At 32.2% G+C, this 24,998-nt stretch overlaps 2 protein-coding genes across 5 annotated transcripts; both read left to right on the forward strand.

Annotated features, from left to right (window-relative positions):
* The first annotated feature begins 2,969 nt into the window (after window positions 1-2,969).
* Window positions 2,970-12,095, forward strand: LOC109817835 (ARM REPEAT PROTEIN INTERACTING WITH ABF2). Of its 2 annotated transcripts, XM_083059328.1 has the most exons (19): window positions 2,971-3,295; window positions 3,381-3,538; window positions 4,729-4,901; window positions 4,987-5,107; window positions 5,180-5,254; window positions 5,341-5,435; window positions 5,584-5,659; window positions 5,753-5,860; window positions 7,837-7,965; window positions 8,083-8,151; window positions 8,321-8,380; window positions 8,516-8,639; window positions 8,723-8,862; window positions 9,095-9,158; window positions 9,267-9,343; window positions 9,696-9,760; window positions 11,105-11,222; window positions 11,328-11,452; window positions 11,613-12,095. In XM_083059328.1, the coding sequence occupies exons 1-19, from the start codon at window positions 3,058-3,060 to the stop codon at window positions 11,698-11,700; spliced, it is 2,103 nt and encodes a 700-aa protein (XP_082915454.1). In that variant the 5' UTR covers window positions 2,971-3,057; the 3' UTR covers window positions 11,701-12,095. The 2 variants fall into 2 exon arrangements, 1 of the variants encoding a protein (XP_082915454.1); XR_014427616.1 differs by lacking the exon at window positions 11,613-12,095 and having other exon boundaries at window positions 2,970-3,295; window positions 10,325-11,222; window positions 11,328-11,359.
* Window positions 12,096-15,833: 3,738 nt separating this feature from the next.
* Window positions 15,834-24,602, forward strand: LOC109817836 (ARM REPEAT PROTEIN INTERACTING WITH ABF2). Of its 3 annotated transcripts, none has more exons than XM_020383179.3 (22): window positions 15,834-16,168; window positions 16,338-16,418; window positions 16,708-16,785; window positions 17,102-17,646; window positions 17,740-17,909; window positions 19,425-19,597; window positions 19,683-19,803; window positions 19,881-19,955; window positions 20,057-20,151; window positions 20,314-20,389; window positions 20,481-20,588; window positions 21,409-21,534; window positions 21,658-21,726; window positions 22,330-22,386; window positions 22,511-22,634; window positions 22,719-22,861; window positions 23,093-23,156; window positions 23,248-23,324; window positions 23,657-23,721; window positions 23,804-23,921; window positions 24,029-24,153; window positions 24,298-24,602. In XM_020383179.3, exons 4-22 carry the CDS (start codon window positions 17,289-17,291, stop codon window positions 24,398-24,400), a joined length of 2,247 nt encoding a protein of 748 aa, XP_020238768.1. In that variant the 5' UTR covers window positions 15,834-16,168; window positions 16,338-16,418; window positions 16,708-16,785; window positions 17,102-17,288; the 3' UTR covers window positions 24,401-24,602. The 3 variants fall into 3 exon arrangements, with proteins under 3 accessions (XP_020238768.1, XP_020238767.1, XP_082915455.1); XM_020383178.3 differs by having other exon boundaries at window positions 16,724-16,785; XM_083059329.1 differs by lacking the exons at window positions 15,834-16,168; window positions 16,338-16,418; window positions 16,708-16,785; window positions 17,102-17,646; window positions 17,740-17,909 and adding an exon at window positions 17,936-18,483.
* The last annotated feature ends 396 nt before the right edge of the window (window positions 24,603-24,998 follow it).

The raw sequence follows: 24,998 nt of genomic DNA on the forward strand, positions 1-24,998 counted from the left end.
TTTACATTTGCTTACTTGTTTTTCTCTTTTACAACTTTAATATTGATATGAATAACAACATGTTTATGTTTGGCATATATATATAAGTTTTGACTAGGATAATAGATATTAACAATATCTTTCAAGTCCATAAGATTTGACAGACTCGTATTCATTTTATATACTACAAATACTTGATGCACTTGTCTCAAAATCTCATAAAGTTTCTTGACGTAACGTGCTAATACAAGTTCCACACTACATAACCACTTCCTATTAGTGTTTTCACTTAGCCACCTACTAAGATTTTCTTCCTCAACAACCAATTGAGATACCCACACTCACAACCACCTACCATTAATGTTTTACACTAAGCCATAAACTAAGATTTTCTTCGTCAACAACTTGTTGAGATACCCACACTCACAATCACTTGCTATGAGATTTATAAACCAACTAGTTGACTCCTTTTCACTCCTTCCCACACCTTTGCACACCAGATCTAGGCAAGGAAGGTACATAAATAAGGTTTTTGTGTTCTCGCATATTGCAAGGACCATAGGTAACTTTCTTACAGTGAAGCTTCCATTAAGGAAGATTCACACTTCATTTTTCTATTACAACTGGTAGAAATGTATAAGTGGAGATCTTTGAAAAATAAAGTACGAAGCAATGTTTTGATTTCTCTTTTTATCCTTGCTCACTTCAAAATTTTAGCCTTGGTCTTCCTTTTATAACCTTTGGAAATTGACCATTATGGATAACTTAGTTTTTAAGCAATATTGACGTTAGTTTGTACTTTCATTTGTGTTGTTAACAAAATTCTCATAAGTAATTGTTTATGAAGTTCCCTTCTAAGTTTCCTTTTGAATATGCTTTTGACGCTTCCTTTTAAGCTACCTTATAAACTTCCTTCCGAGCAACCTTTTGAGCTTTCTTATGAACATCCTTCTGAGTAACTTTCTAAACAAAGTATCAAATACTAGTCTTTTGAGAAGTCAAGCTTGAAATGAAGCATTTTGATGAAAAGTTCAAAGAATTTGACCTTTGAACTGTCTTCAAAGCATACTCCTTAGTAGAAAATGTTCATATTGAACTATTTTGATTAACAGTCCTTGTATGCTCACAAAATAGCCAAGACCATGGTGCTCATCTTCTTACTTAAGATAAACATTGTCTCTTATGCAAATTAACAATCCTTGACTGATATTAAATCTTCTTTTAAGTTTTCACAAGAATGTCTTCATAAAACTTGTAGATAAATTTACCCTTAATGGTTAACAACTAGTTTCATGCTACTTGAAGTTCTATAGCACAAATTATTTTCAAAACATTACAATAGCATCATCTTGTTGTTCTGGATAGATCATTATTCCCATATTGCAAACATAATTTTGTTAATGATAGAGACCTTATTAGCCCATGACTTCTTCAACAAAGTTGTAGACAATTCTTTTATCTTTTCATGTTCATAAAGTTTGCCTCAAGATCATATCTACAACTCAAGTCATGTGCAAGATACAACAATTGTATTCTGCAATTAATATCAACAGTTGACTAACAAAGAATGTTCATACTTCTTCGGGATCTTCATAGCCACCAAGATCTCTTTAAATTAATTCCTATAACTCAATATATCACATAGATGAGCTTCACTGCACAATTGAGATGTCCATTATACACGCTTACGAGTTTTACATTCTAAAACTACATTATGATATTCATGTCATGTTGTTTCCAAGTCACCTTTTGAGAATCATTTTAAATCAATTTTAAATTTACTTTAATTGGTGTTCTAAATACACTAAGCAAATTCATCAATAACATAAATACTTAGAGGACTTAATAGACGATCTTACATCATTGAATTCATAATTTTAATGTTAATAAACAAAACGTTCTTATAAGAAAAAATATTTTAAAGAAGACATGTTAACACTATCAATACATGGACACTCTAAAAAAGACACAATGCACATACTAATACACACAAATTTTGATAAGTGAGCACATTTGTGCTTAAGCGCGCAAAAAAAATATTTAAAACACTAAAAAATAACTTAAAATGTCTTAATATTTATTAAAAACTAATTAGTTATACTGAATTAAATTAATTTTCATCTATTATTTTTTATTTTCTTTATTTTTTCCTCTTTCACACAAAAAAAAAATACAACAAGACAATAAATTCATACTACTATTTATGCATGCACAAAATATAATAAATTATTTTATGATCATGCAATTTATAAAAAGTTTAAACAATACAATATATGGTATTGCTATAAGTTAATTTAAAATAAAATATATATTATTGAATCTTTAAATCATACAAATTCAATCGGCTATAAATTTCTTAATTATTATAATTATATATTATAATATATATCAACACTATCAATTAATTTAAATAAAAATATATAATTTTATTATTAGTTTGAAAGCTTAATGTTAATATCATAAAAGTTAATATTTTTTTAATACTATTAAATTATGATATAATATTTTTAATACGAGTTTATATATTATTTTATAGATATTAATTCCAATCACGATTAAATTAGTATCTAGTTTAATTTAATGATCTTCTAATTTTAAAATATTTTATTTATTATAAATTTTAATTATATTTTAATTTTATAATTAATAATTTAAATTGTGATATTAATTTTTTTAAAACATTTAAATTTATTAATAAATTTTTAAAAATGAAAAATTATATACAATAATTTAAAATAAAATTATCTTTTGAATTTATGTTAAAATAAAATTACCCATTTTATTTTTTCTAAGAAATATATTTTTTTATTATTTAATTTTTTTCTTTAATTTTGACTTGCTTTGAATTCAAATCATTATTAAAAAAATAGAGGCAAAACGAAAAGAAGTAACCGATTCCCGCCGAAACAAAAATTGAAAAAATCTGGTGGGTTAAAAAATAAAAAACTTTTAGCGCCAAATATCAGCATATAAGAGAAGTTTCAAGTTTTACCCCTCTTCTCTTCAAAGTTCTGAATCTTCCTTCTCTCAGACCTAATCAACCGCCGCTTAATTTTATTTATCTCCTCCGCAAATTCCATGGAAAACCGTCACCCGGCCGCGGCAAAGCGAAACCTAAAGCGCAAGCTCGAACGGGAAGATCAAACGTGTTCTAAGGCCCGGCACTTCGCTTCTCAACAACGCCACCCGAATATTTCTGTGACGATTCGTGAACACGTTTCTCTCCTCAGTTGCGTTCCCTTACCCTCTCCCTCTGCGTTTGATTGTGCATTGATTAAAGATTCTGTCACCATTCTCTCAGAACTCGCTGAGAACGGTATCACTTCGTGTTGTTGTCTGATTTCTTTGATTTTTGTATTTTGTGTTGTTGCTGAATTTCTGATTTGGCTTCTATCTCACAGAGCGTCTGGTGAAAACGATAGTGAATTGTGGCGCCGTTCCTGCTCTGGTCCGGCATCTTCAAGTGCCGGATGCATGGAAAGATGAAGGAGACAATGTGTGCTACCATTTTGAGGTGGCGAAACAATGTGCGCTCGTGCTCGAGCTTCTTGCAACTGAGGTAATTAAGTTCTGTATTGTTTTAATTATATGAAATTGTAGCTGTGTTGGTGGCTGTATATTTAATAATCAAATGTCATTAGGTGGTTGTGCATGTGCAGATTTTAAAACCTAAATGAATATTAGTAAATCATATTCATCAAATTGGCCTAAAATTTTCTGTGGTTATTTAGATTTAAACTGTTTAATGAAGTATACTGTCTGCATGTGGTATGCTTTCTCAGAATATGTCCGATTGAATGTGTCATTTGATTTTTGGCTTTGCTAGTGGGGTGTGGCATGAGGGAGAGGGGTCACTTTGTAGAAAATGAACGGGTCTTTGATTATTTAACTTTGCTACCTCTATAGAAGTTGAGATTTTGGAATTATGTAGATCTGTGTTGTGTAAAAGGAACTGGATTTGGATAATAGAATTATAGAATACTTGTTTGTTAATATTTTTAATTACATGTCAGATGGAATATGGCTATATACTACTATATTGTCACAGTTATTGTTTGAAATTATCTCTGAAACAGTACAAAAGGGTAAATTGGATTATGGATTTATAGACTAGATCTTCATTCAATGGGTGCTGTTATGATTGACTTAAGGATTATTTGTGGAATAGAATCTTCTCTTATTTTAGTTATTGAAATGTGACAGAAACTGTTACTTCCAGCATTTAGTTGTTATTAGTGTTTGTGCTAAAGAAAATGTTTTAGTGAGTACTAGAAGTTATTATTGGTTTTAAAATGTTTTAATTAGGATGGACTACACCTTTAGTGATAATAATTTTCTAGAATGACTTATCAATTAATATCAATGCTTAATTTTTAACTGTTGGTCATTGAATAAGGGTGAATGCATTGGAATTACTCATTTATCATGCCCATTGTTCTTGAAAAGTGTAGAGCACATAAGGTTCCTCCGAGTTTTTATTATTAATCTTCTATGGGGGCAGCTGACATTAGCCCATTACAGATGCATGTGTGAGGAATGTGGGTGTATCGGGTGAATTATATCAACCATAGTAATAACAGTATTGAATCTCTATATGCATTCCATTCGGTACTTTTTAGTAGTGTAACAGTGTGGCCCCTTGTTTCCAGGAAAATGGTTTTGTTTTTTAATCATTTCCTCTCTCTGTTTTTGATTTGTTTCAGAGTTTTATACTTCAAGAAGCATCTTAACTCTTATTTTTTTTTACAGACAGAATATCAGCAACATATTATAGAAGCTGGAGCCTTGCCATGTCTTGTAGATTTGTTAAGGAGGCACAAGATCAGTGCCATTTGTCAACCACTTATTGATCTTCTAAGGAGAGTAGCAGGTGCAATAACCAGCCTTGCACATGAAAATAATGGCATCAAGGCCCTTGTCAGGTTTTTCTCTTTTTTCCATACCTTCAAAAAATTATATTCCACAACTATAGTATTCTTTTTACTTATATGGATACGGTATATTCAGGATGGAAGGAGGAATACCTCCTCTTGTTGAATTGCTTGAATTCAATGACATAAAGGTACAGAGAGCAGCTGCACGGGCCTTGCGAACTATTGCTTTTAATAATGATGGCAATAAAAATCAGGTAAGTGACTTTCTGAAGTAAATTGGTGTTATAGATTCTGTTATGGTTGTTTATATGATTTAAAAAATGCAGATTGTTCAATGCAATGCATTACCCACTCTTGTACTAATGCTTCAATCAGAGGATCTTAAAATACGTTCTGAGGCGGTAAAGAGCTTATATGACTACAACCCAATGTATCTTTCAGTTTGCTGCTTGTATACCAGTACTAGCTGAATTAGCGCTTTTTGTAGGTTGGTGTCATTGGAAATCTTGTCCACTCTTCACCAAGTATTAAGAAAGAAGTTCTTCTTGCTGGTGCTTTGCAACCTGTTATTTGTTCACTTAGGTAACATCACACTTCAGTCTTGGTTTTTCCTGTATGCAATCCGTAGATTTTTTTTTTCGCAAGTTCATAATTTCAATGATAGTTCCTCTTGTTCATTATTTTGGTTCAACCCTAAGTAATCTTTGCAAGTTCATAATTTCAATGATAGTTCCTCTTGTCCGGATAGCCAAAGAGAAGCAGCCCTTTTACTTGGACAGTTTGCCACAGCAGATTCAGATTGCAAGGTGAATGAAGTTTTATTTTATAAACCAGTAATATGATAAGTTAGTTAGTTATGAAATCCTCTAGTTGACTTCCATACTTTGTGGGCTATGCAGGTCCATATTGCCCAAAGAGGTGCTATTCCACCATTAGTTAGCATGCTTAAGTCTCCAGATGCTGAGCTTCGGGAAATGTCATCTTTTGCACTTGGGAGGTTGGCACAGGTGATTATTACCAGCAACAAACATCTAGCCTTTGGTTTATATCAGCAACAAACAATATTCCAAGAATAAATATTACTTTAGGAATTTATTTTCTCTTTTGAAATTAAAATGTTAAGTCAATAATTAAGCACAATTGAGATGAATAAAATCACTTAGTTAATAGAGGGTTTATTGTTCTAAATGAAAGAGAGGTCATTGAACAAGAGTTCATCAAGTTTTACCTTAAAATTGTGTTAAAGGTTTCAAAAATTTACCTATAAAAGTTGTGAGAAAGAGTTTTTAAGTTTTATTAACCAAGACTTGTGAAGATGTTTTCAAGTTTCCGTCTGTAAAATTTTAAGGAAGGATTTTTTGAAAAATTTGTAATATTTCTTTAATCTGATCTCTAGGACATTTTTGTGCCTTATGGAAAGAATGAGTTTTCATTTGCTTCCAACACTGAGTGTCTAACTGATCAGCCTGGTTTAGGATTGTCAAATAATCTCCAGCTCAAAGTTAATACTATTAATTAGGCCATAATTGTAAGAAGTTGCTGAGTACACACTGCCTATCAATTATCAGTCTCTATTTAACAATTGCTTCGTTTAAAGCCATCCGTTAGATATTCAATAGCGCGTTAGGGCGGGATAGCAGTGTGAAGTGTCCTAGGTTGCTATGGGATTCAACTTGCGGAGTAGTTTTCAATAGCGGCCGCTAGTATTTTCGTGCGCTATATTAGAGTTGCAGTGTGGAGTGTCCTAGGTTGCTATGGGATTCAACTAGCGGACTAGTTTTCAATAGCTGCAGCTAGTCTTTTCGTGCGATAAATTAGAATCACTACCATGATATAAGGTTCAAAAACCCTTTTTGCCCCTGTAATGTCATTGTATGGGATTGGGGTTTTCGTTTGGGTGAAATCTACCACAAAATATTACCTCTGTTCAGACTTCCATTTCTTCATATTATGGGACTATTTTATATTTTGTGGTCGGTATTTTTTTCTTCCATTTTACATTCTCCTAATTTGTTCTCTAATCTTGCTGTCAAAAATTTGTTCTCTAATATGTTATGTTCTTTTTCCATTAATTTCACCATCATCTTTCATTTTTTTACTCTATTACCATATTCTTATTGCTCCTAGATTGATGGTGACTGTGTAAAACTGTGACATATTTATCATGAATTTCTTTTAATTTTTTGTTGTTGTTTTGAGTATTTACATGTCTAGTATAAATTATAAATTATTTATTTTATATTATAATATTTAAAATAGCGGTTATCTCGCTATAAGGAATGACACTCAATCTGCGCTGCTCCCTTAAGAATTTCTCTAGCATACACCAAGTATTTTTTACTGATTTTGTGGTAGCCTTTCATAAATTGAGCTCCTCGATGAATTTTCTTAATTTATACAAGGGAAGAAATATTTCGTTCTTTAAATATTTATTTAAAAAATAATACAGATAGGTGTAAAATAAAAATAAAAATAAATAAACATAAAAATAACAGTAATCAGATGAGTGATTTCTCTTTAGAGATTGAATAGTTTGTTATAATTATATAGATACAATGATCTCATTTAGTGGATATTAAAAGTAAGTTACACAAATTGGTATTTCTTTTATCTATTACAATAAATAAAGCTGTTATAATCTTTTAATGTACATAGTTTTTAAGTTGCTCTTTTTTTTATGGTGATTATACATTTTTCTTTTAGTGTAGGATAATTCAATAATTGAATTTTATTAATTTAAATAAAAATTATTCATCCAAAATCATTTTGCTTCTTAATAAACTCCATGTTCTACATTCATTTTGTGACTCACATAGTCTGTTCAATATTAATTAGGTACCTGATGCCTTTTTTCGCTAGTATTTATATATATTGCAACGAATGGTGCAAAAAGTTATGACCCCTCGTTTCAGCAGTTTTATGTGTTGAGTTTTTTCTCATCGTTTTGTTAACCTCTTTTTTGCTTATATAATTCAAATGTTAGGACTCGCATAATCAAGCTGGTATTGCTCATAATGGAGGTATAGAGCCTCTGCTCAAACTTCTTGGTTCAAGTAATGTGCCCCTCCAACATAATGCTGCTTTTGCTCTATATGGTCTTGCTGATAACGAGGTGAAGTTAATTTCCTTGTTCCTTATTTGGTCAACATTGTATTCTTCCCTTTGGAAATCATTGATGCGCAATGATACTGTGATATGCTGCCACTGATATAATGACTTTGTATAATAGGACATCGTTGTAGATATTATCAAGGCTGGTGCTCTTCAAAAACTGAAGACTGGATTATTCAAAGCTCAAGTATGTGCATTTACTCTTTGTAGTAAAAGTAATAAATTTGTATTGAACATAATTGCATTCCTCTTCAATGATAATTTAGTTGTTACTTGTTATTAATGTTCACTAACAGAACTCCTTTTTTCACCAATTTATTAAGTGTGTTCCCTTGTGATTGTCGTTTAATTTGTAGCAAACTAAAGAGTGTGTGGCGAAGACGTTAATCAGATTACAGGAGAAGACGTATGGGCGAGTGAGTTTTCTTGCAAATTCTATGCGCGTGATTTAGTTTAGTCATAGATGAGAATTATAATCTGTTTGAAATTTGCGTTTTTCATGCATTTTTTCATTATTTGGTTTGATTTTCATATCTATTTTTCCTTGGCAGGTATTGAAACACCTGATACATCTTATGCGCTTTGCGGAAGAAGCTGTTCAAAGACTTGTAGCTATTGCCCTTGCTTATTTATGTTCTCCTCATGACCTTAAAACTATATTCATTGACAATAATGGTAAAATAAATGTTCTGTACATTTTTGTACATACTTTCTGTACTTGGAATGTATTTTGACTCAATTTGCTTCTAAATATTCAGGTTTGACATTGCTACTGGATATTCTTAAATCCTCAAACGTAGAGCAGAAGGCTGAAGCTTCGGTGGCTCTCCACAAATTGGCTGACAAAGCCAGTTCTTCTGTTTCTCATTTTGACGCTGCTCCTCCACCAACTCCCCAGGTATTTTTGCTTTCTAGGTGTGGGCTTATCACATTAGTTTATTTTTTCCCCTTAATTATTGAACCATTTGTTCTATGTTGTCATAATTGCATTTTTAAAATCAGAATAGTACTTGTTATCTCTGAAATTGAATTGCTGAAAATTTTCTGCCTATATTTAAGATGCAGTGGAAAGCTGAGATTTTGCCACATTTTTTGTTTACAATATTTATCGTTGCTTGCATTTTTTGTAGATGTACTTGGGCGAGGAATTTGTAAACAATCCTAAACTTTCTGATGTCACATTCCTGGTTGAAGGTGATGCCATCTGTGCTAAATTTTTCCGCTGCTATTATTTTGGTTAGTTGTTTGTATGTATACCGGTTTCAATATTATTACTAATTTACTGTGTTTTCCTTTCTTCAGGCAAAAGTTTTTATGCTCATAGAGACTGTTTGCTTTCTTCAGATATATTTCGTGCAATGTTTGATGGCGGATATAGGGTAAGCATTAATTAATTGTTTTGTGTACCTTTTCTCACAACTCTATTCTTTTTATTTATTGTGACATGGTATACCAATCAAAATTCTTCATCATTTCTTTCTCAACAGTTATTTTATCTGTAAAGGTCTTACATTAGTTGTAACTACCTCTCCTTTGTAAACATACAAATAGAAACTACTGTGATTGCTGGTCCATTAACATGGTATCTTTAAATTGATCTGCTGACATTATGTAAAGTTTGCATGTTTATCAATCATCTTACAAGTTACAATTAAAATGAGTCAATGGAATCTGTGGAGCTTAAGCTTTAGGGTAAATATCCATAATAATGTCTTGTGCTGTGTGGTGCAGGAAACGAAAGAGAGACATATAGTTATTCCGAATATTAAATGGGATGTCTTTGAATCGATGATGAGGTGCATTTTCTGCTATTATTCCTTTTTGTACTTTCATAATGTCATGTCGTCTATTATAGATATTGTGGATACATATATTATGGTTATTATCTTTACTATTAATTAGAGATATGATTAGATTAGTTTTTATAATATTAGAGATTAGTATTTCTATCATTTATTGTATTCACCCTATAAATAAGATTGGTATGTATATAACAATACACACAATTCCTGAATCACATGGTATCAGAGCTATCTTAGATTCTTAAAAATGGGTTATCTACCATTGATATATGCACCATAGGCATGAGGGGGTGTATTGAAAAAAAAAAAAACTTAAGTCTCATCAATCCTAGATCATTACAAAGGCACACCCACCATTTATCCACGTACCAAGTCCAATAGTACTGGACGTGAGGGGGTGTATTGGAAAAAATCCAAGTCTCACATCGATTAGATATTAAGTAATTGAATAATATATTAGTGGAAAATATCCCTTATCTTACAAGCTGGTTTTGTAAAGTTGAGTTAGGTTTAATTCAATATTCTAAGATGGTATCAGAACTTAGGTTTTTTTTTTAGAATATATTTTTCTCTCTTCTTGCAAAGGCCCTCGCTGCCACCTCTGGCTGTCACGGCGGCTGCTGCCTCCGATTGCTGTGCTGTCAACCGCTACCTTTGGTCATCAACTGTCGACTGCTGCGCCGGTGGTCGCTGCCTCGCCACTTTTGATAGCTGCCTCCGGTGGTCGCCCACTTCGACCGCTGCTTCTGGTCGCCCACTTCGATCGCTGCTTTTGATAGCTGCCTTCGGTCACTGCCTCCAACCGCCACTTTCAATTGCTGACTTCGATTGCCGCTTCAGGTGGCCGTTGACTCCAATTGCCGCCTTCGACCGCCGCTTCCGGTTGTCGACTCCGACTGTCGCTTTCGATAGCCGCCTTCGACTCTAACTGCCACTTCTGGTCCCCCACTCCGACAGCCGCCTCCGGTTGCCGCTTCCTATTGCTGCCTCCAATCACCTCCAGTGACCAGTTAGCAGATGTGTTCACAAAATTGCTTAAAGGGCCTCGGGTTGATTACATTTGTAACAAGCTTGGTGCATATGATATATATGCTCCAGCTTGAGGGGAAGTGTTACAGATATTATGAATATATTACAAATATTGTGGATACATATATTATTGTTATTATCCACTATCAATTAGGGATATGATTAGATTAGTTTTTATAATATTAGAAATTAGTATCTCTATCATTTATTGTATTTACTTTATAAATAAGATTGATATGTGTACAACAATATACACAATTCCTGAATCACAACACCGTCTATAAAGTGATATTCTTTTGATACTTGCAGGTTTTTATACACAGGAACAGTTGATGTCAATTTGGATATTGCTCAGGACCTCCTCAAAGCTGCAGATCAGTATCTACTGGACGGTCTTAAGCGTATTTGTGAATATGCTATTGCTCAGGTAGACCAAAGATTGTGTGTCAGGGTTGTTTTTATCTCTTGCTTTTGTGGAAAGCTTTTTTAATATCTAAATTTAATCTCATGGCTCATCAAATTATTTTTATAGGAACTTTCTGAGGAAAATGTTTCAGCACTGTACAATATGTCAGATGATTTCAATGCTACTGCATTAAAACATTCATGCATACTGTTTATGCTGGAAAAATACGATGATCTGAGCTCCAAACCATGGTATGTTACATTTTTATTTTTTTTTACAAGAGAACATTAGTTTCACAGTTCACCTTGTTTATCTTAGGGTTTGATGATGGACTGGGAGCATTAATCCATGAAACCCAACAATTCATCAATCATTTGATCACATTTTACTCCATCTTTTTCAAATATGCAGGTATTGTCCCCTGGTTCGTTGCATTATACCAGACGTACACAAGTTCTTCTCGACTTTACTTGTCAAGTCTCATCCAGCTGGCTTGTGAGGCTCTCAAGATTTTAACCATGACAGAAAGGAATGTGGAAATGTACAAAGCTGTAAATGTTATAGTTAGATATAGGCAGCTGCTGGTCATTCTTTGTTAGCTTATTTGGTGGGGGAATACTCATTTTGTTTGAGTAATGAAAGGTGAATACCTTTACACCTTAATTATTGATGCTTATTTGGTGGGGGAATACTCATTTTGTTTGAGTAATGAAAGGTGGATACCTTTACACCTTAATTATTGATGCTTATTTGGTGGGGGAATACTCATTTTGGTCATTTGCGGAAGGGAATGTTGGTTTTGGTCTTTAATTATTGATGCTTATGTATTGAGAAGTTCTAGAAATCTTATTTCATTATATAAAAGTACTTACTTCATCTGTTAAGTTTATTAAATTAGCGTTCTTATGTAAGTTCTTAACTTAATTTACTGTGTCAAAAAGAATAAAAGCCCTGGGTGCTTCTCTGATTCTTTCTCATCTTTGTCTATTTATTTATAAGAAGATATAATTTTTTCTCATCATTTTTCTTGTCTTTTTTATTAGTGAATGACTTTAGAATTGAGGTAGACGTTTGGAAGTTTTTTATGGTAATTTTTTGTTGTACTAGTATATCATTGACATAGTACTATCTTAATTTACCATGCTACTGACCAATCTATTTGAAGAAATAATTGTACGGTGGCATGAATCAAATTGTAAAAATTTAAGGCATACATGACCTATTAGTGTGTCTGCAAATTCGTTAGAAAATCCTGTTTAATGCTAATTTAACGTGTTCTTTCACTTTCAACGCTATTGAAAAGTGGGACACTGCATATACAAACACGCTTTTAAATATGGGAATTGTCAAAAATACTTAAAACGAAGTGAAAATGCAAGTTGGGTCTAGCGTTGGCAAGTTAATTCTTTAATTAAAGGGCAAAAAATACAAGAATAGCTACACCATCAATGATACTAAAAAAGGAAGCCGAGGTTAAGAAGATTTCAAGAAATAAAGACATGTTCTTGAACCCTCTTAATAGAGATTGATAGATAGCGAAAATTATAATATCTAACATCCTTGTGATTTAGTGTAGTTCTCATTATTCTTAATCCTACTAAAACTCCAAATTATAGTTTATGACACAGTTCATGGCCTCTTCACGCCAACGAAACCCTCCTGATGGTCATTTCTTTGAAGGAACTACCATTGAAAGCTGGGCATTAATTTTGGCCTTTTTGGGGTACACCTAAGCAAAAGTCAATATCCCCAGCCAGATTCATAAACTAGTTATCTTAAAGTTGTCAAACAATTGGGCTTTTTTTTTTAACAAGAACAAATTAGTAGTCCCCAGTTTATTAAAAATGGAATCTAAGCTCGAGAGTCACTGGAGCTTTTAACTGAAGAGAGATTACTTAGTTGCATGTTTATCTGGGCATATAAATTGTTGGCAGTAACCAAGAATTGCTTCAAGATTGACATTGAATATAATATAAGGAATCTAGAAGAGGGTCAACAAATGAATTGGAATCCAAATGCAACTTATAGAGAGATGTGGTACAATTGTCCAAGCCTTAGAGACCACAAACAAAATGATTTGCTACCGTCTTCTTTTTCTTTCACCTTTATTTTCATACCATTCTCTCTTTGTTTCGCACTTCATCTTTAATCGGATCAATTAGGTCACTCTTTTAACCAAGTTGTTTTTACTCTCTCCATAAAGAGTAACATGAATAGCAATTTCTAAAAAAATAAAAAAATAAAACACAAGGGACAAATATATCGATTGTCATAAATTAAATAAATATCTAAGTTATCAAATCTAAAGAGACTTAAATTTATAATTGTTTAATATAATTATAGTATTAAATAAGATAATTTTTTGAGAATTTAAAATTGTTTAACAATAAATGAAAATAAAATAATGCAGTAAATTACGATGAATTTTAATTTATAAGAACAGTCAAAGATTGATTAACTTTCTTTGTATAAAATCTTTTATTTTTTTTGATATTGTAATTATATAATTAATTTGATAGTTTATAATTATATTTAAATCCTATATCTAATCACTAGAGTTAGCTTAGTGATTGGATAAAGAGAGGTTAAAATAATTAAAAGTATAAGGACTTAAGTCATAATTTTAAGAGAATTTTCCATCCTTAAATTAAAAATTATAAAATTATGAAAAAGTTATAATAAAATTAAGTTCATTATGTTATTAGCTAAGATATTTAATATCTCTTGCACAACATATATATGTGAGACATGCACAATTCGAATAAAAGTGTTGTAAAAATTGAAGACACGATTTTGTATTAAGTATAATAAGCATTCAGGAGAAACCTAATATTTAAAATCATAAGAATACAAATATAAGTTAATTTTTAAATTCTTTCTCATCCTTTGTGGACCAAACACAAAAAGAGCTACATCACTTTCTTTAAATTAGAAATTCTTTCCCTCTCCTTTTAACTAAACATAGTTTTTGACATTTCCTTCTCTTCTCTTCCCACCTTTAAACTAAACAAAATCTAAAGATATGTTTGATTCTCTAAAAATATTAGTATTGGGCATAACAAATATATTTGTTCCGCTTTTGATTTAGAAAAGAGTTACGAACAAGATAAAAAAATAAAGAATAATTAGACAAAAATGATTACTTAATAAATTTTGGAACACTTTTTTGTCTTAAATACAAAAATATTCACTATCATGATATTGAACCAACATCATCTTACCTTTTAACATCATACCCAATACTATCATTGTGGTTGGTTATCACTATGGTCGCCAATTACTATGACTGCTGTAACTCACAATTACAACTTGTCGTATTTCATTATTATTGTAATTATTATTGTACTTGTTACAATTATCACTACCGCTAATATTATTGTTGTCATTAAATTTCTCACTATTATCATCTCTAATAAGATAATAATAATTCATTATAATTATTAATATTAAAAAATATATTATAATAAATGTAACATAATTTTTATTTGTGTGGTTGAATATCTACCAAAAGATGCATGAAATAAAAAATTATCCAATAATTTAAGCTTCTGTCTTGTTTTGTTTTTTTTTTTTGTACTTTAATGTATAACAATTGTACCCCCAAAGTGTTGTATAATGTGTGTTTGGTTGCAAATATACAACGTGAATTTTTAGGTCTAAGTTAGCACATCATATTATGTGTTTTTCACGCATTAAAATTATACTTGAGGAACATTTGATAGAAGAAATTTTTTTGCATGCCCTAAAATTATGATTTTTATGATTGATTGAAAATTATTTAGTTTATCCCGAAGTTTTAAGAATATTTATATATTATTTGAAAAATAAATATTTACTTGTATTAAATTAAATAAAAAACAAAGAAAAAATATTTTTATCATAATAAAACTTTTTTTAAAGAACAAAAACAGTATGATAATAATTATATTTAAATATATTTTTAGTTCTTCATATTTAGAGTTTATATTTTTTATCTGTCTCTCGAGTTTAAAATTTAAGTTTTTAATCTTCAAAATATAAAAATTATTATTTAGAGGATTTATGTTTTTCTTTTAATATTTTTAAGACCAAAAATCTAAATTTTAAATTAAAAAATATAATATAAATTTGATGTACTAAAAATTTAATTAAACCTAATACTTACCCAGTTACCTGAAAAAATGTTATTTTCAAAACAATAAACCATACCAACACCTTTTATTGCAATTTTTTTTTCCTTCCAATATTGATGAAGAGAAATGTTTGCCATACCCTCTTATATCTTTTTTATTATCGATTGAAATCACAAACTTTTGATACTCACCGTATAATGAAAAAAAAAAAACCTTATTAAATGAGATAAAAATATAAAAGTTTACTTATTTATTTATTTATGATTTTGTATCTCATTTAATAAAAGTGGAAGAAAGTAGTGGTAGAGATTGATCCACGTTTAAGTAAGGTTAAGAATTCGAATCCGGTCTTGTATATGCAGTCGCGTTAAATTTTAAGGTTAGTTATCCTATTTTTTTTTAGGGGGTCAGTTATCTTATTTTTTGAGGTATATGAAAGTGTGTGTGTGTGTTTTTTTTTTTTTTTGTGAAAGGATGAAAGTGTGTGTTGATGACTGTATTACTATGATTAAAGCATGATCAAAGTGGATGAGAGTGCATCCAAACAAACATTGTTTCCTTTTTCTTCAACCTCTTCGTTTTGAACTACACCAGTGCCGCCATGAAGACCACTCGCATGTGCCACAACCTGCACTCACTCCTTCAATCCCTAAACCAATCACTTCACAAAAGGACTATCTCTCTCTCTCTCTGCCTCATCACAATCGCTTGTGGCGGCACCACCACCACCACCACCGCTTCTAATAACCTATGTTTCCCGATATGGGTATTTGGATTGCGCTCGTGTGGTTCAAGCGTTGTGCCTCAAACTCCAATTTTCAGCGAGGGTTTGCCGACATGGGTATTTCGATTCAGGTTCAAAAGTAGCTAGCTTTAATTGGTTGTCTTTGTTTTAGTCAATTTCTCATAGACTAGGAACAGGAACAGAGGGTGTTGTTGGAGTTGACAGGATTTTTCACAATGCTTTTCGTTTGATTTCTAAGAGATTTAACTGTGTTGATCCTCACAATGTGCATCATTTCAGGCCAGGGCGGGTATGAGGAGGAGTGATGTTTGGGGGAACCAGAGTACAAGATACTCTCCTAACGACATAGAGTTTGTTCAGGTAAAATTTTCTAGAAGTATTTCTAGGAGACAAAATTAAGAAGAAAAAATGAAATAAGAAACCATTTCCTATTAGCTTCTCCAAAAGATTTTAATTATGTATAAATCAGTTTTAGCTCTTATAACAATTTCTAATAGAAAATGACAATTTGTTTTTCTATGTGAATTTCACATAATAAATAGGGGTGGGTGCTCCATTTTTTTATAATTATTTTATTTATTTCTATACTAAGTTTATATTTTTTAGAGAAACTTATTTCAATTTCCCTAATTAATTTTTTTTTCTGGAGAATTTTATCTATACAGACTTTTAGATAACAATGGTCTCTTGAGGCTCTAGTTGGGTGGCCAGACAAACTCCGGGAAAGGTAAAATGCCTGATTTGGTTGTGTATTGAAAATTGAAGTTCCATAAGGTGTTCTTTAGTTTGATGTTGTTAGATTTGCTGCATTTGTTTTTATAAAACCACACATGCCTATGTATTCTTGATTGTTCTTCAGTTACTCTTAATAAAAAGAATTTTAACCATATGTTGATAATCTTTAATGGAATGAATCTCATCTGGTTATTTTCATGGTGTTTCCGTTTACTGCAAGAAAAAAACTTGATGTATAGTGCCGCTGAAATTTGTTCTTTGCCTTTGGACATGATGTGTTTTCTTTTTCTGTCTTTGTGCTGCAAAAGGGTTGCTGATTGGCGGAAGCTTTGGAGGTGCCGTTTGAGTGTAAGAGTGAGGAGGAGTTTGGTTGGCAAAGAAAGGGTGGGAGAGTTGGTGGTCTTCTTGGAAGCTCTGGTGTGGTCGAAGAAGAGTTTAAATTATTCATTTTAGTCCTGGTTGACATGGAATCTATGTGGCAGGACAGCATATTACATGACCCTTGACATGCCACGTGCCATCGTTACTAAGGTGGACCGAATGCAATCATATATAAGAGTGATACCTTCACTATTCATTTTTTGTTCTCTCTCCAATCCCAAACAACTAGTTATTTTGTTGTATTTTTACCCTAACCCTCCCCCAAATTCCATGGAAATTCGTCTCCCTGCCGCCAAGCACAATGTCGAACAAGACTTAGCTGAAGACCAAACTCCCCAACAATGTGACCCAATTTTTTCTGCTATGATTCTACAACAAGTTTCTCTCCTCAATTCTGCACTCTCACTCTCTGCCTCGGATTGTGCCAATGTTAAGAGCGCCGTTTTCGTCCTTTCCAAACTCGCCAAAAAGAGTACCTTTTTATCTCGATAACCACTTTAGATTTTTTGTTTTTGTGCTATTACTGAATTTCCTTTTCCGTTTGGTCCATGCCTATTTCTAACAGAGGACCTAGTGGTTGTGGATACTATAGTGAACAGAAGCGCTGTCCCTGCTCTGGTGAGGCATCTTCAAGTGCCAGATGCTGTGAAAGATGATGTTGGTGGTGTTACCGAATATTACTGGCTTGAGATGGCGAAAGGATGTGCATTCATCCTTGGGCTTCTTGCCATTCAAGTAATTAAGTTCTACGGTTTCTTTGTCTCTAAATATCTTAATTATATGAAATTGTAATCTTTAAGTCTGGTGAATTACCATAGACAGGTGTGCATGTGAGTAGATGTGGAAACTTACCTGCAAATTAGAAAACTCTAACTATGAAATTAAAAACCCTAAATAATATTAGGAACTAATAACCTGATCTATTTCCCCAATTGAATTACAAAAAAGTGTGTTGAAGAAATATATTTACTGAACTAGGATATGGTTTAAAAAATTGAGCTTGGATGTAAAAGTACAGATTAGGTATAATTGTGGACACTTAAAAGTGTTACCTGCATAGGTGCACACGTGTGTTTTTCTTGACTGAGTATCCTAACCATTGTCATCCCCATTTTTTTTTGCTATCAATGGAAATTATTAACTGTAAAACATTTGCTTATGTTCACAATTTTCTCTAGTTTATCCTGAAACTTTCTACTCTGATTTGATTGAAACTTATAGTGAGTAATGTTGTATTGTCTATTTGTCAGGTGTTTTTTCAGAATATGTCAGATTGATTATGCTACGTATTTTGGGGTTTGCTATTGGGGTAGGGACAATTTTATGGAAAATGAATGGAGCTTTGATTCTTTGGCTTTGGTACCTCCATAAAAGTTGGGATTTTTGAATTATCTTAATCTGTATTCTATAAAATGAGTTGCATTTGGATAATAGAATACTTATTTGTCGGTATTTTTAATTACATGTCAGATGCAACATAGCTATGTACTGTGTTGTCACAGTTATTGCACTAAATCATCTAAGAAACAATGTGGAAAGGCCAATAGGATTATCGGCCGGATCTTCATTCATTGGCTGCTGATAGGATTGACTTAGCATTATTTCTAGAATAGAATTTTCTCTTATTTTAGTTGTTGATATATGTGACAAACTTTGTTATTTCTAACATTTAGATGTTCTAGTGTCATTATTGTTTCTGTGCTAAAGAAAAAAGGACTTGTTTGTTTCTAACAAAGTGAATAATAGAAGTTATTCTTGGTTTTAAAATGTTTTAACAAGGAAAGGTTACACTTTTAGTGACAAAAATTTTCTAGAATGACTTGTCAATTAATATCAACATTTAGTTTTCAGCTGTTGGCTATTGAATATATAAGGGGAGAATGAATTGGCATTGCTCATATGTCTTGCCCCATCGTACTTGATAGGTGCAGAGCACTAAGGTTCCTCTGAATTGTTTATTATTCACCTGCCCAAGGAGCTGCTGTCATTACAAATGCATGTTGTAAAGAATGTGGGTGTGTTGTATTATGTACAATGATCATACTGTATACATGTAATAACAATATTGAATCTCTATGTGCATTTTGTTTTATTTTTTAGTTGTATGACAGTGTGGCCCCTGTTTCCAGGAAAATGATTTTGTTTTTTTTGAACCCATTTCTCTTTCTTTTATTTCATATTTTTATAAATCATGAAGCATCTTAACATTTAACTCCGATTTTATTTTTGCTTATCTTAATAATGAAACAGCCAACGCATCAGCAACTAATTATAGAAGCTGGAGCCTTGCCCTGTCTTATAGATTTGTTAAGGAGGCACAAGATCAGTACCATTTCTCAACTGCTCAGTGATGTTTTAAAGAGAGTAGCTGATGCTATAACGAGCCTTGCCCTTCGAAATTCTGGCATTAAGACCCTTGTCAGGTTTTTCTCTTTTTCCCAAACCTTTACAAATATATACTCTACAACTATTGTATTCTTTATGCTTATATAGATATGGTATTTTCAGGATGGAAGGTGGTATTGCTCCTCTTGTTGAATTGCTTGAATTCAATGACACAGAGGTACAGAGAGCAGCTGCTGGGGCCTTGCGAACTCTTGCATTTAATAATGATAACAATAAAAATCAGGTTGATGGATTTCTGCAATAAATTGGTGTAATAGATATCTTTTGTTATGGTTGTTTACAAGAATAAAAAAATTGCAGATGGTTGAATGCAATGCATTACCCGCTCTTGTACTAATGCTTCAATCAGAGGATCGTAAAATACATAACGAGGCAGTAAGATGCTTCTATGACTTTAAACAATCCAATGTATTTTTTAGTTTGCTGCTTTCAGAGTTCTAAATTACTAGCACTTGCTGAATAAGCGCTTTTTGTAGGTAAGTGTGATTGGAAATCTGGTCCACTCTTCACCAAATATTAAGAAACATGTTCTTCTAGCTGGGGCTTTACAACCTATTATTCGATTACTTAGGTAAAATCATACTTTGGTCTTGGTCATTTCTGTAAGCAATCCATAGAAGAATGATATTAGTGAACATTATAGCTGTTTGCTGAAAGTGAGTTACTAAACCCATATTATTATAGTACTTTTCTCCCCTAAGTAATCTTTGCAAGTTCATAATTTGAATGATAGTTCCTGCTGTTCAAAGAGCCAAAGAGAAGCAGCCCTTTTACTTGGTCAGTTTGCTTCAGCAGATTCAGATTGCAAGGTGGATTAAGTTGTTTTGCAAACTTGTAATATGATAAATCAGTTAGTTATGAAACTCTCTTATTGACTTCTGTTCTTTATGGTTCATGCAGGTTCATATTGCCCAAAGAGGGGCTATTCCGCCATTAGTTGACTTGCTTAAGTCTCCATATGCAAAAGTTCAGGAAATGTCAGCTTTTGCACTTGGGAGGTTGGCACAGGTGATTATAACAGTCATCTCGCTTCCTGCTACATTTTTGGAGTTAGCCACTATACATTGCTATCCAAAATTAATATTTATGGATGTGTTTATAATTTAGCTCACACAGTCTTATATGTGGTTAATGTTGAATGGTATTAGAGTATACTTTACTCGGTATTTCCTTTTCTTTTAATTTAGGTGACAACTGTCTCTCTGTAACTAACTCCTAGTTAGTTACTTAAGTTGTAGTTATCTTTGAGCAGCTATTATGAATAGCTATTCCTTTTTTTCTGTTATTAAACTTTTTTTTTTAATTTTCTCATTCAATGAAATACTTTAGTTTCTCTGTTCATCAATTCTATTATGCTATCCACAACATGGTTTGATTCTTAACCCTAGCTCTATGGCTTTTGATCAAAATCCTCCTCTACCTCCACTGTTTAATGCGGGAGCTATTTCCTTGTTTAAATTAGGCTATATTTCCGTAATTTTTCTACCTAGTTAGTGTTTTCTCTTGATTATAAAATAAATCAGTTTGTGTGTGAGCATTACACAATTCATAGAAACATTCTATACATCAATTCTAATAAATGGGGAGCCCATGGTGGGCAATGCCTCCTTAAGAATTTCTCTAATGCCAGACTAAGTATTGTTGGTTGAATTTGGGGCTACTTTTCTTAAACCTAACTCTAATTGGGTAGATTTTTCTCAATTTATTTATATAAATGGCAACAAATGGTGCAAATTATGCTCCGATGTTTCAGTTATTTTATGTGTTGGTATTTGTTTGTACCACTTTCTTCCATAACTTTGTTTTGCACGGATAATTCAAATTTTAGGACTCACATAATCAAGTTGGTATTGCTCATAATGGAGGTATAGAGGCTCTGCTCAATCTTCTCTCAGATAGCGCACGCCTCCAACATGTTGCTGCTTTTGCTCTCTATACTCTTGCTGTTAATGAGGTGAAGTTATTTCCTTGTTCTTTATCTTTAATGAGGTGAAGTTATCTACTCTAGAAATCATTGATGTGATTGCACAGTGATAATGTGATATGCTGCCACTGATGTAACAACTTTGTATGATAGGATATCGTTGCAGATATTATCAAGGCTGGTGGTTTTCAAAAGCTGAAGGCTGGAATTTTCAAAGTTCACGTATGTTCATTTACTCAGTAATAAAAGTAATAGGTTTGCATTTAACATACTTGCATTCCTTCTCAATGATAATTTAGTTGTTATTGATGTTCACTAAACTTTTATAAGTAATATTTTATTTATTTTATAATATAAGATGATTTTAAATATGATTTAAGTATTTTTAATTTTGAAAATTTCCTAAATAACATTTTTAAAGTATATAACTACACGTAATTTATTATATTAATAATTAACAATAGTATAATACTAGTCTACTATTTTGGAATAGTATCACTCACATTAAGCCAGATAAATAACTCATTAGAATCTGTTTTTGTAATTTTGAAAATTTCCTAAATAACATTTTAAAGATATATAACTACACGTAAATTTATTGTATTAATAATTAATAATAGTATAATACTAGAGTACTATTTTAGAATAGTATCACTCACATTAAACCAGATAATAACTCATTATAATCGGCCCAGTAGAAGGGGGCTATGGATAGCTTATACAATGTCTCAAGTTGTAGTCTTGTTGCTGCAGAACTCCTTTCTCAAATTTATTAAATTTTCCTCAACGATAATTTGCTTAATGTGATTGTTGTTTAACTTGCAGTCTACTAGAGGGTTTGTAGCAAAGACATTAAAAAGATTGGAGAAGACACAAGGCCGAGTGAGTTTTCTTGCAAATTCTATGAGGGTGATTTAGTTTAGTCATAGATAAGAATTATTTAAATTATTTTTGTCCATGTTTTTACATTATTGGATATGATTTTATATCTGTTCCTCTTTGGCAGGTATTGAAACACCTAATATATCTTATGCGCTTTGCGGAAAAATGGGTTCAAAGAAATGTAGCTTTTGCTCTTGCTTATTTATGCGGTCCTCATGATCGTAAAACTATATTCATTGACAATAATGGTAATAAATTATCTGTACTTTTTTGTACTTTCTTGTTCACGTACTTTGAAAGTATTTTCAATCTATATGCTGGTAAATATTCAGGATTGGAATTACTGCTGGGTCTTCTTGAATCTCCGGATGTAAAGCAGAAGGGTGAGGCTTCAGCGGCACTTCACAACTTGGCTGTCAAAGCCAGCTTTTCTGCCTATCTTTTTGACACTTATCCTCCATCACCAACTCCCCAGGTATTTTTTCTCTTTATGTGTTGGCTTATCACTTTCGGTTATTTTGATTTGCCTTCTTTATTGCACAATTTGCTTTTTTGCATTATTTACATTAGTATAGAACTTGTAGTCTTTGAAGTTGAATTGCTGATATTTTGCTGTCTACATGTTAAGGGGATGAAAATGGAAAGCTGAAATTTTTTCATATTTTTTGTTCACAATAATATTTTTTGTTGGCTGCATTTGCTGTAGATGTACTGGGGCGCGGAATATGTAAACAATCCTAATCTTTCTAATGTCACATTCCTGGTTGAAGGTGGAACATCTGCTACTTTTATCTTTGGTTAGTTGTGTATTCGTATTGATTTCAATATTTGTACTAATTTACTAGGTTTTCCTTTCTTCAGGTAGATGCTTTTATGCTCATAGAGATTGTTTACTTTCTTCTGATATATTTCGTGCAATGCTTGATGGCAGTTATAGGGTAAGCATTAATTAATCTTATATACTATTTTTGTTTTCTAATCCTCTTTTTTATTTATAGTGACATGGTCTTCCAATTAAAAAATGTTATTCCGTTCTTTTTCCACAATTATTCTATGTATAAAAGGTTGTATATTAGCTGTAACTACATCTCCTTTGTAAATATTCAAATACAAACTACCGTGATTGCTGGTTCATTCACATTTATGGACCGATATTATGAAAAATTTTAACTCTTGTTCATTTTGCAATTAAAATAGCACAAATAAATCTGGGGAACTTAAGTTGTTAAGCTTAAATATCCATAGTAATGTCTTGAGATGTGTGGTGCAGGAAAGTCAAGCCAAACAAATAGTGATTCCGAACATCAAATGGGATGTCTTTGAATTGCTGATGAGGTGCATTTTCTGCTATCCCTTGTTTGTATTTTTATAATATCGTAACATGCTGGTATAAACTGATATTCTGTTGGCACGTTAGGTTTTTATACACTGGAAAAGTAGATGTCTGTTTTGATATTGCTCAGGACCTCCTCGGAGCTGCAGATCAGTATCTACTGGGCGGTCTTAAGCGAATTTGTGAACGTGCTATTGTTAAGGTAGGCCAAAACTATGTTTCAGGGTTGTTTTTATTTCTTTTGCTTTCGTAAGACGTTTTTTTTAATGGCTTAATTTAATCTCTGGGCTCATCAACTTATTCTTATAGGGTATTTCTGTGGAAAATGTTTCAATACTGTACAACATGTCAGAGGCTTTCAATGCAACTGCAATAAAGCGTGCATGCATGCTGTTTATCCTGAAGAAATTTCATAATCTGAGATACAAACCATGGTATGTTACACTTTCTACAACCTGAACAATACTTTCAGTTTTATCTGGGTGGCTGGTGGTTGATGGAGTACATTCAATCCATGAAACCCAAATTTTCATCGATCATTCCATAATATTTTATGTTCTCCTCTTTTGAATATGCAGGTATTGTCCTCTGGTTGATCGTATGATACCTGAAATACGTATGTATTTCTCAACTGTACTTGTCAAGTGTCATCCAGCTGACTCGAGGAACCATAGATTTTAACCATGACAGGAGGAAAGATGAAAACTCTAAATGTTTTAATTATAGAACCGCAGGTCATGCTTTGTTAGCTTATCTGGTTGGGGAATTAAAACATGACTCTTTTTTTTTCAAGTGAAAACTCGTATACTTTTACTTGAAAATTAAATTACTATTTTTCATGTATCTGTCTCAGTCAATACAAGATTGTTTGACTTTTGTGCTAGCTAGTTTTGGTGTTTAATTGTTGATTCTCGTGCATCTGAAGTTCTATGAAGCTTATTTTATATAAAAGTACTTGCTCTGTTAAGTTTATTAAACTCATTTATGATTCTTAAGTAAGTTTTTGACTTATCATAATGTGTCGTGCATGATGAAGTTTTCAAGTTTATGCAAGCACGTGCTTCATTTCGACCCCCTTCTCCCCTTTTTTGTTAGTGAATGAACTTATAACTGAATTAGGTGTTTATGATTTTGATCGTTCTACACATTTCATTCCCTACACTCGCCAGTCGCCACTCATTTAATGTACGATCAAATTCCACCCTCCACAATGACAATAATAATAAAGTAAATTTTTAATTGTTTTTTTAAAGAAAAAAAAAAGAGGTCAAAGAACAAG

The sequence above is a fragment of the Cajanus cajan genome, chromosome 6, assembly GCF_000230855.2.
Source record: "Cajanus cajan strain Asha chromosome 6, NIPB_CcT2T_4, whole genome shotgun sequence".
NCBI classification, from domain to species: Eukaryota; Viridiplantae; Streptophyta; class Magnoliopsida; order Fabales; family Fabaceae; genus Cajanus; species Cajanus cajan.

Excerpts from the sequence above, each read along its gene's own strand:
- LOC109817835 (XM_083059328.1), top strand. The coding sequence starts at position 3,058 with ATGGAAAACCGTCACCCGGCCGCGGCAAAGCGAAACCTAAAGCGCAAG. Across the intron at positions 5,861-7,836 it reads CACTTGGGAGGTTGGCACAG|GACTCGCATAATCAAGCTGG; the intron begins GTGATTATTACC and ends TTCAAATGTTAG. Across the intron at positions 8,640-8,722 it reads TATATTCATTGACAATAATG|GTTTGACATTGCTACTGGAT; the intron begins GTAAAATAAATG and ends CTAAATATTCAG.
- LOC109817836 (XM_020383179.3), top strand. The coding sequence starts at position 17,289 with ATGACCCTTGACATGCCACGTGCCATCGTTACTAAGGTGGACCGAATG. Across the intron at positions 17,647-17,739 it reads TTCCAAACTCGCCAAAAAGA|AGGACCTAGTGGTTGTGGAT; the intron begins GTACCTTTTTAT and ends TATTTCTAACAG. Across the intron at positions 23,922-24,028 it reads GTGAACGTGCTATTGTTAAG|GGTATTTCTGTGGAAAATGT; the intron begins GTAGGCCAAAAC and ends TTATTCTTATAG.